The sequence below is a fragment of the Zophobas morio genome, unplaced genomic scaffold (assembly GCF_036711695.1).
Source record: "Zophobas morio isolate AGI-343-1 ecotype UQ-CSIRO unplaced genomic scaffold, CSIRO_AGI_Zmor_V1 ptg000006l, whole genome shotgun sequence".
NCBI classification, from domain to species: domain Eukaryota; kingdom Metazoa; phylum Arthropoda; class Insecta; order Coleoptera; family Tenebrionidae; genus Zophobas; species Zophobas morio.
Window position 1 is genome coordinate 10803816 of NW_026972111.1, and position 11314 is coordinate 10815129.

Here is an 11314-nt window from a genome sequence, read left to right on the forward strand (position 1 = left end):
TACGGCACCCTAATTCTGAATTAACACCCATAAACTATTACTAATAAGCTGAGAAGTTCCACTAAAACGCAAAATGTCTTTGGTGAATTATTGACAACTTAACACCCCAGTTTCTGACAAAAAATAAGGGGAAGTGGTTGTGTCAAAATTCAGTTCTTTCGGAATTTTTAAGACATCTTTTATTGTAGGTATGTTCGTGAATAGTTGTCGTCTTCTTTTAGCATTTTCGTGAAATTTTTCATCACGTATCTTAAAACTAAATATCTGTATTATTCGTAACGCAGTTTTCACCACTGTCTTCAACTTACATAACACTATACATTACATTCCGCACAAGTGTGTACTATACATATAAAACATATTTAAAGCAGATAACCAAAGGGAAAAAATGTTGAGATTCTCAATTTCTCACTATATGTTCAACTTCGACTGTTTATGTTTTTATTTACAAAAGAATGCAACTATTAGCACGTTCAGGTTACAAACAACAGGGGTTAAAAGAAAACGAAATTTGATTGATCTTGTGTCCTCAACTTTTTTCAGTTTTTACCTCAAAAACACTCATAAATTTGAGAAATTCGGCAACATTGTAAGATGACGGACAAATTTTGATTAACCATTTACCATGCTTCCAATAATCTAAAAATATTTGCAAGATTACCCAGCATTTGGTTTTGCAATTTAAAAATTAAATTGTAAAATATTGATACACAATTTTGATTTTTTTTTTTCGAAAAATCTGTATGCCAAGGATAAAATTCGACACGGATTCATACATCACACATGCAGGAGCATGTTATTTTATGTAATTTTAAGAAATTCGGTGGAATTGTAAGATCATTTTTACATACTTCCCAAGCGTCGGTCGACCGACTCTACTTTTACGTTTTCTCGACCCTTTATGACCCCTACAGTGCGAAGAAATAGGTCTCCCGTTTCCGTCTGTCTGTCCGTCCGTCTGTCTGTCCGTCCGTCTGTCTGTCCGTCCGTCTGTCTGTCCGTCTGTCTATCCGTTCGTCTGTCTGCCGCCACGGATTTTTATTAGACTGATAATCTCCGACATTACTGGGCCGATTGTTGTCAAATTTTGTATTTATATTAGAAATATCATGTAGATGGTAAAACGCTAACCAAAATTTGTCTAATCATCCCCACCAATAATGTGATGACGTCACTTCAAAATTGTACATACTAAACGTCCAGATTTTTGAAAAAAAAATCAAAATTATGAAACAACGATAAATTTTTAACCAAAATATATTTATTTATCCCCTCCAAAAAATCGATGACGTCATCCCAAAATTTTGCTGAATAAAATCTAAAATGTACAAAATATGAGTCTGTACCTGTGATTTATCTTTCCACTCATATTTTTTGGATTTTTAAATACAGGTGGCTCAAAAAAATTATTGAACGGGTTTGTTTATTTTATTGATTTAGTCAGGAACTGCAAAACCGAATGCTTTGAAATTTTGGAAATCTTTTAAAATTATCATAAGCATGGTAAATTGTTGATCAAAATGTATTTGCTCATCCCCCCTAAAAAATTCATGTCACCTCAAAATATTGCTGAATAAATTCTATCTTAAATGTGCAAAATATGATGATTCTATTCTTAATTTATCAATGCATTCAATTTTTTAGATTTGCTTATACAGCGTGACTCAAAAAAATTAATGAATTAATCAAATATTTTATTGAATAAATCAATAATAATTGCAAAAATGAATACTTTGAAATCTTGCAGATGTTTCAGAATTATTGTAAGCATGTAAACAAATATATCTGTTTATTCCCCCAAGAAATTGATGACGTGCAAAATATCATGAGTTTTGAGCATTGCATTCATGTTTTTTAGATTTGCCCCCTTTTTTCTCACAGGATATGTCTTTTGCCAAAATTAGTCTTATCTGAGCAAGGACTGGCCCCGCCCACCCGCCCTCTATTTTCGTGAGGATATGGCATTTGCCAAGACCAGTTTTATCTTATTAAAAGTACTAGCACCGCCCACCCGCCTCCTATTTTCTCAGAGGATATGCAATTTGCCAAAATGCTAATATTTGCTAAAATAAGATTGATTTTGGCAAATGACATAATCCTCTCAAAAAATAGGGGGTGGGTGGGCGGGGCTAGTCCTTGCTAAAATAAGACTAATTTTGGCAAATGACATATCGTATCCTCTAAGAAATATAGGAAATCTAAAACATATAAATGCAATGATAAATCACAAGTAAAAACTAATCATATTTTGCACATTTTGGGTAGAATTTATTTGGCAAAATTTTGAGATGACGTCATCAATTTCTTGGGAGCAATAGATATTTTGGTTACATGCTTACAATAACTTTAAAACATCTGCAAGATTTCAAAGTATTCATTTTTGCAATTCTGGATTTATTCAATAAAATCAATTGATTGATTCATTAATAAGAGATAAGATTTATTTTGGCAAATTACATATCCTTTGAGAAAATAGGGGGCGGGTGGGCGGGGCTAGTACCTACTAACATAAGACTGACTTTGCTTCTATTAATCTTGTAAAAACTTGTTAAATTTAAAAGGTGGTAAATTGCAAATTTCCATAGTAACGAATGAAATTCCTAAATCTGATTGGGTGTCTATTTTTTATGTTTCATTCTACTTCAGGAGCGAGGGAGGTTCGGTTGAAACAACTTTCGACAAATTTTTTGGGAAGGCCATAAACGAATAAATTTTATTTAACGATTTATCATGACTGCTATCACTTTAACACGTTTGCAAGATTTCAGAGCATTCGATTTTGCAATTTCGAAGTTAAATTGTAAAATGTTGTTGTACAATTTAGATTTTTTTACCTAAAAATCTGGATATCAAGAGTAGAATCTCGACACGGATTCATAAATCACACATGCAGTATGTAATTCTATGAAATTTAGAGAACATTTATTCGGCAAAATTATAAAATGACGTCATCAGTTTTTAGGGGGGCATAAACCAAAAATTTTGATTAGATTTACCATATTTACAATAACTTTAAAACGCTTGCAAGATTTCAGACCATTCGGTTTTGTAGTTTCAAAGTTAAATTGCAAAATGTTGTTACGCACTTTTGATTTTTTCTCCAAAAAATTTGAAATTTACTAATGTAAATTTTGGAGATGACGTCATCTTAGTGTTGGTGGGGATGACTAGCCAAATTTACGTACGTATATAAAATTTGACAACAATCGGTCCAATATTTTCGGAGATTATCTGTTTAATAAAAATTAGAACAGTCGGCGGACAGACAGAAACGGGAGACCTATTTTTTCTTACTCTAGGGTTCATGAAATCTCGAGAAAACATAAAAGTAGCCAGCCATCCAATGAACTCGATTACAATACTTCTTAGCTTACGCTCAGAAAGTAAAAAATAAAATTTATTATCATTAAGCAGAACTTCTCTCGCACAATCAAACAAATCCAGTTTCTAAGAGAAGTTATAAAATTATTATTTTTTAAATACAACTACTATAGGTTCAAATAAAAATAGTGGTGCGTATGTTTCGAATGAGTTTTTAATAAGAGACGTCATCCACTTTTTAGTAGAAACAAATGTAACAATTCAATAATACTTATTTCCAGGAGTTCGGGAAAAGAAATAAGTAGCTTTTTATTCAATCGATAAAAAAAACTACTTCATGTATTAATTTAAGGAATTCTAAAACGTTTCTCATCCCTGAAGTACAGTCCAACAAATCCTGCTTTTTCGAAAAACTATAAAATTTGATTTTGGAAAATTTTATTTGTCTTATGATAAATCCCAAAAGTCATAAAAACATAGATTAAACCAGTCAATGACAAGTTTGTTATTCAATTTAGATTTGGAAAAACTCAGGGCGGATTTATAAACCACACGTACAGGAGTATGTTATTTTATAAAGTTCCGATAACAGTTACTATACATAATTGTGAAGTAACGTCATCAAAGCGTGAACAGGGATAATTAGACAAACTTTGGGAGATCTATTTTTTCGTACTCTAGGAGTCATGAAACACCAAGAAAACAGGAAAGTGGCCACTGGTCGAACGGACTCTATTAAAAAATATTCGGCGGTAAAATGATACCTTCCAGGTTGAAAATTATTAAAGTAAAGTGTTCATTACAGAACGATTGCAAAAAAAAGTATATTATGTGTGTTTTATGTTAATTACACCGCAACATACACATTTGAAACATATTTTTTTTTTAGTTTTTCCAACATTAGTCCTGAAATTATACAGCTTTTCAGTTTTGCAAAATTAAAACAATGTAAACACTGACAAGCTACGCTAATTGTGATTTATTTCCCATTGTTCACGAGTTTTATGATTAATTTTTGCATAATCACAGAGCTCACTTGAATAATTATTCCAAACTGAAGTTGAAACAATAGCATTTAAACTGAACTTTTACGATCAAGTGCAAACAGCACTAAAATTGTACAGCTTTTTGAACTCAATAATCTAAAATTAATTTCAACTGGTCATACACACAGTTTTTTTGATTTTAAGGAGTCCATGATACCATTTAGCTTTTTTAAATGGAACACCCCATGCATTTTTTCTGAAATTATATATATTTTATTACTGAATTTAATAAAGTAATTTAACAAAGTTTAGCCTTAGTATGCAGGGTGTTTATACGGAAAATCTAAAATAAGATTTAATATCGGCGAAAACTGTGACCGAGGTATCCGTTACGGTTCGATGTTGTAACATTAGTGATATAATTCTGAAATAACAAACCTCCTGTACATTTACAAGAGAAAAAACGCTAAATAAAAACTCAGAATATCCCACATATAAAACGTACAAAAAATATATGTCCAGACGACGATGAAAAGACAAAAACATATTAAACATGATATCAAGATAACGCAAAAACAACAGTAAATTATGTCAATTTGTAAACAATGTAAGGAAACTGTCTAGTAGTTGGGTTTTAATGAGCCATAAATATATTGGTAAATACCGAAACAACAGTTATTACTGGTATGAAAACTCTTTAAAACATTAATTTTGATTGTCGTTTACAGAACAACAATAAATTTATCAATTTGGCGTGGCATTTTTTAACAACTTATAAAATATGTATACACAAGGCTGTGGAACAAAAAAACGAATAAAATAAAATTCTGACTAGTCCAAAATTATTTAGGCAGAACTTCCCTCGCCCCTGAAGCACAGTCCGACAAATCCAGCTTCTTGGAAAAATGATAAAATTTCATTCCGCGACTTTTATCTTTTTGTGATAACCTCTACAAGTTAAAATAAAAATAGGTATGGATTATTAAACTACAGATAAAGAGAAACGCTATGCAAATCGCTGAAGCGAATTTTCCTCAATCAAGTTGGATGTGTAACAACAATATTAATGAATGATAACTTATTGTTGTTTAATCAATCGAGTAATCTCAATTAATTTTTTTGAAACAATTTTACAAGTAATTCCAATATGGGAGTAGAAATTTTTAGATGCGACGAAAGGATACGTTTTCATTAGCGATTTACCATGACAATTTTTTTTTTTTTTTTTAAACTAGACTAAAAAAAGCACTAAACTAAATCATCTTAAAAATAAAATTTTCATCATAAGTTCTAAGTTTGTACTCACTTCATTGAAACGAAACATTTGAGTCAAATCTAGACAGTACTGTGTTACTCATCCTGACACTTAAAACAATCCTAGGCAAAAGAAAAATTGATAACAATTTCCTCTTACTTACTCTTTGACCCTTTAGATAACTGACCTTCTTGTTTGTCCGATACATTTTTGATTGCGATTTTTACGACCGCTATCATAAAAACCTGACTTTTCCGTGCTCTGATTTATACGTTGTCTTGGAAAGCTCGTTGCTGGGTTCTTTGAAACATTTTTCTAACCTCTAGAAAATTACGAATCACTTGTAAAAATTTCAATCAGAAATAAAACATCTATATCTTTAAACGTCCTGAAGATGGTAACCTTGTCAGCAAAACTCGATGGCATTTTGTGTCGACTTTGATATTATTCAAACGCTTGCACAGACAAACCAGTTCCATCTAAGTTTGCTTTTTAACGGTGTTCATTTAGATACAGCCTTATTAATATTTATACACCGATGTCAAATGCAATTTTTTTTACGGAAAGCCGGTCTAAATTAAGACGCTTGTCTACTGATTCACTCGATATTTTATATATTTTGTATTAATGTATAATGCAAATAAATGTTACTAGCATATCTTGAATACCCACACATGTTGACAATACTAACGGGTATTCAATAAAAAATATATTTGGAGCAGGCCTTGGAATTATAAATTTTTCCGTTATTTATCACAATAACTTAGTTTGTCTGTTGGTGCCTGTAATACGATTCTAAGAAAATATTTTCATTTATTTCCCTATCGTCTCACACCTGTACATGAATTACGTCCGATTGATTTTTCTCAAAGAGTTCAATACTGTCAATTCTAAATACATATTCTAATATCCGTTCGCAAAACTCCCGCACTGTCAGAATGACATTCTGTTGGTATGAGAAATAATCCCCTAAAAGATTTTTTAGTTTATATGATTACCGCCTTGAATTTCAAATTTTCAAAATTAATGAATGAAAAATCAAATGTTTATTAACTATTTTACCTTTTTGAGTTGCTGAAATGTTCAATGTGTTTAAAGAACTTGTCAGTAATTCAAACAAATTGTAGCACCAGAAGCGTAGAAGTGGACAGTAAGGTCAAAAATATATATTATTCAAAAAAAGCTTTCGTTGTCGTTCGTGTGTCATACTCTTTCTTTACTTGAATTGATAAAAATCTTCAATTAATGTGCTTTTGACATTTTTATTTGACAAGTTATTTTTAGTTACTAGTTTGTCACTAGATTGCAATTTTGCAACATATTGTACAGGTTTTTCGCATCTCCCCACTGAGTACACTCAGGTCATTTTTTCCAAATCTGACACTGACAGTGCGGGAGTTTTGCGAACGGATATTAGATGGGAAGTAGTATTTTTGTAGATCAATCTGTAGACGTTCTAGAGTTTTTAACCAAAATATATTCGTTTATCCCCCTCAAAAATTGATGACGTCATCTCAAAATTTTGCCGAATAAATTCTATCAAGAATGTGCAAAATATGACGATAATATGCTTGTGATTTATCATTCCATTCATATTTTTTGGAATTGCGTATACAGCCTGGCTCAAAAAAATTATGAATGAGTCAATTTATTTTATTGATAAAATCAACAAAAATATTGATGACGTCATCACATAATTTTATAAAGGAAAAGCTCATTTGAAACATAGGTATAGCATGCTTCTTTATAAAGGGTATCAAAAAGTTTTCAGATTAGAGTTCGCGTGGAAATATTTGTCATGTCTTTGATTGAACTGTAAAAGTCATGGATAACCTTTAAAAACCTCAAATATTTCCAGGGCTAACTCTAATCTGAAAACTTCTCATAAAAAAAATATTTTTTAAATTTATTTTTTCTTCGAATAAAAAACAGACCTGTAGCTGTCTTATTTTTTAGTATTTTTAGTACAGTATTGTGTGACGTTTAAAAAAATTATTTTAAATATGCTATGATTTGATAAATTAATTACGTAATGATTTTAATGACACCCTATACATTTTTTAAAGATTGTAAATATTAATTTAATTTTTGTGTCAAAACAGCCGTTGGTGAAATTATTAGCACAGTTATTTGCGTACACACATCTACTTACTCTTCCTGGTAAAGTCTTTTTTAGCAAGTTTAGAGTAAAAAACAAAGACAGATTCATAAATCACAGGTTTAGTAGTAAACCCTATTACAACATGTTTCTAGTTTACGTTTGAAAATAAAAATAAAACCATATTATCAAGCACCAACAACTCATTATTTGAAGTACTTTTTTAATACAATCTTAAAAATAATTTGGGATGACGTCATCAACTCCCCAAAGGGAATAAATAAACTTACGAACAAATTATTGAATTTGACTGTAGAAAATATTATTGTTTTTTTATTGTTATTTCTTCAGCTGTATCAATAAAATTTAAAATAGGGGCGTGGTATATAGCACATTTCAAATATAATTTTATGTTGAAATTTTAAGATGGCAATTTAGTTTACTTGAAGCTGTAAAACGACAAGACAACATTACTCCTCTGGAAATAAAATATGTACTACTATTATGACTTAAGTGCTGGAAAACGAATATTTTCTAAATTGAGTCTTAATTTCAAAAGCTATCTCTCCTTTAGAACTGAATATCACTGCGTTAAAAGCTGTCACTTGGGAAAACCACAGAGTCCCATCTATTGATACATCGAGATAAAAATCAAGGTTTAAAAAACTGGTTCTACATTCTGATTTTAATTAAAGGGGGTCACAATATCTACACAACAGAACTCACCCTTCGAGCCTCACATCAGCCAGTGACCGATTGAGCGAAATCATATCACTAGCCAACAAATTAAACTGATTAAGTTTGAACTTCTCCTTCATCAGCGCATCCTTCTCAGGAGGAATATGCACTGCCTTCCCCATCTCCCCTGGAAGCCCGTGCACCGGTATGACCGTCGGCGCCGGCCGCCACCTCTTCAGGTCCGCCTGCTTGTACGTCGACTGCACCCCACTGCTAAAACTGACCGATCAAGACAAACCCTCGTTCGCCGACAGCCCACCTGTGCCCGTTGCTGACGAAGTTCTCGTCCACCTGGAGGTTGTCGTTGTCGTAGTCCTCGATTGCGTTCAACGCCGCCGCCTGGGGCTGCTTCTTGCAGGAGCCCCCCAGGCACTCGGAGTAAAAGGACAGGATGACGACGTCCACCAGGAACCAGACCAGCGACGTCAAGAGGATGACCCGACACGTGTGTATTCGCAGTTTGCCGTGGAACATGTTGGAGAAATCAACTAACACTACACATCACAATGAAAACAACACTATCACAGATAAAACGCGGCGGAAGCGCACGGTTAATGTCAAGATACGGCGAGTTTCTGAATGGAAAATGTCAGCTTTAGTGATCAGACCGCCTCATAGTTACGACGGAACGGAAATATTGAGGTTTCTAAGCGTCGGGACGTATACTTGTAGCATTTTTCGCACCTGCTGCCATACACGTCGCACATTCGTGTAGACAGCTGTCAAAAACGGGTGGTGGCAGCACTGCGCGTGCGTGACAAGTGACGTGACCTTAGAATGTTAATCCCCCAACTTGTTGTTGACCTTTACCAACAATAATGGAAATTAACCCGCTAATCTCATTTACGTGTGGGATTGCTGTACTACCTGCAGTAGCACTTTCTTCGCATAATCAAGGAATCACGGTTAGTGTTTCCTTCAGCGCCTACTTTTAAATTGTTTGTCGACATGTTACAGCCTTAGAACAACGTGCACCGGGATTTTTTCGCGACAGTGTTGCCAAATCGTGAACACGTCTAAACATGGTTTAAATTTTTTTATAAGACAAATGACATAAATTTAGTAAAATATGGACACACTATTCATAAGTCAACTATTTCGAATAGACTTTTCACACAAATTGTTATACGTCGTAAACAATATATACTTACTTTATCAACCATAGCATTTAATTACGTATTTATGAATTAAATTTAATATTTAAAAAGTCACATCTAAGTGCATATTGAAATAAAATCTGTGTTACATGTCTAACATATACAGTAGCGGTCATTTCTACGGAACCACTCGATAAAAAGTCAAGTTGGTAGCCCTGTCATCTAGTACTTTACGCCGAACGCGGTTGGTAGCGGTAGTTGATACGGCAATCGAAACTACTACAACACGAATGTTTCGGTTGCCCTCCGCTATGCCGCACTGTATCCCGTGCAGACTGTATGTTCTGTTCATCTATTTATTAAAATAAAATATCTACATTGACAATGGGGCCATCTAACCTGTCAAATTTTTGACACATATGTTTTCCCCCAGAAACCCGTCAAGGTCACTTACACCAAACAAATTTTGAAAATTTACACTAGGGAGTGGTTCTATAGAAAAGATCGCGACTTTAATAATATTCGTTTTTAGAGAACGCAAAGTCACATAAGTGTAAATTTTGACGTTGACACATTTGTATCCACAAACCACCCACTCAAGTACAGGTTTTTTACACATATTTGTGTTTAAGTACTTTATAATACGTCATACTGAAGATATCAAGGCGTCCAAAATACTAAAATTAAAAATAAAAACAACACAAATAGGATTCAAAAATGTCGCAAATACAAAATTCTCAGATTAAGACGTCCAAAATATTTGACTCGACTACAAAGAAGTGTTTAGAAAAGATTGTAAAGTTAGATGCGAAAAAATGAGAAATGTCAAAAAAACACATATAGCCTTTGCCATTTCTATTGAAATACCACTTGTTGATCTGTCAATAAAGTGTCAAATATCAACATTATTTTAAAAATTAGATTTCATGGCCTCCTAGGGGACTTATTTAGAGATGTACTTTTTTCATGATACGAACGCGGTTTACTAGAGATAGGGTTGTCCGAGGGGTTGTCAATACAATATACAATGACTCTATTACAGACAGGGTTATTCACGAGAAGCTCGACGCCTAAAAAATTCAGGACACAACCAAAACTACAATCACAGTATAGATAACAATTGATATCTATGCTGTGCTACAATTCCAATAGGTAGGCAACCAATAATTCTTTCGAATGATAGATTTGCCATCTCCAGAAAACGTCAAATTCTTATTAATGAAAATGCAATGACAGATTTTCTAAAAGAAAACAGTTCCTTTCAAAATCAGTCAATCCAAAGTACCATATACGTCTCGTCTAGGTATAAAATTCAAAGTTTTTTCCTCAGTTTAACCGAGTAAATGAAGATTAAATTTTAACTGTACCGATGTATACACATATATCTAGAACCAACTTTAGTGAGAGAACTGGAAATTTTGCTCGTGGCAGTTTATATTATAAATTCAATTTTGTTACACAACTTTACTGTGGTTAAAAATGATGAAAGTTCACTGAACTTTCAGTACTTAGGTGTAAAGTGAAAAATACACTATCGCGCCAAAAGTAGGTATATTTATTATGTTATATTACGTATTTTTTTGTTTTGTTTTTTAGTACCTACCTCAAAAATATTTTTAGTGTACAGGTGCGTTAATAAGCACGCGCTCCTATAGTAGTTCCGATGAGAGACGGGGATTTCTTGACATTTGACATATAAGTTGGCAACAACTACAAAATGCGCTGAAATTCCTACCCTATCGCTGTCACTGTTACAACTGAAGTTCCATTACTCAGGTTGCATTTTTTTCTTAATATTATGTAGTCATCTTCTCACAAC

General features: G+C 33.0%; 1 protein-coding gene across 3 annotated transcripts in view; it reads right to left on the reverse strand.

Moving 5' to 3' along the window:
- LOC135123593 (polypeptide N-acetylgalactosaminyltransferase 5) overlaps positions 1 to 9362 on the reverse strand; it is a 66777-nt gene extending 57415 nt beyond the window's left edge. Inside the window, exons 1-2 of one of the 3 annotated variants that reach the window (XM_064048384.1) lie at positions 8658 to 9362; positions 8387 to 8611 (exon numbers count right to left, since the gene is read on the reverse strand). In XM_064048384.1, the coding sequence (XP_063904454.1) occupies positions 8387 to 8611; positions 8658 to 8872 (440 nt within the window). In that variant the 5' untranslated portion in view covers positions 8873 to 9362. The remainder of the gene's footprint in view (positions 1 to 8386; positions 8612 to 8657) is intronic. The other 2 variants (XM_064048383.1, XM_064048385.1) reach the window with 2 other exon arrangements.
- Positions 9363 to 11314: the final 1952 nt, after the last annotated feature.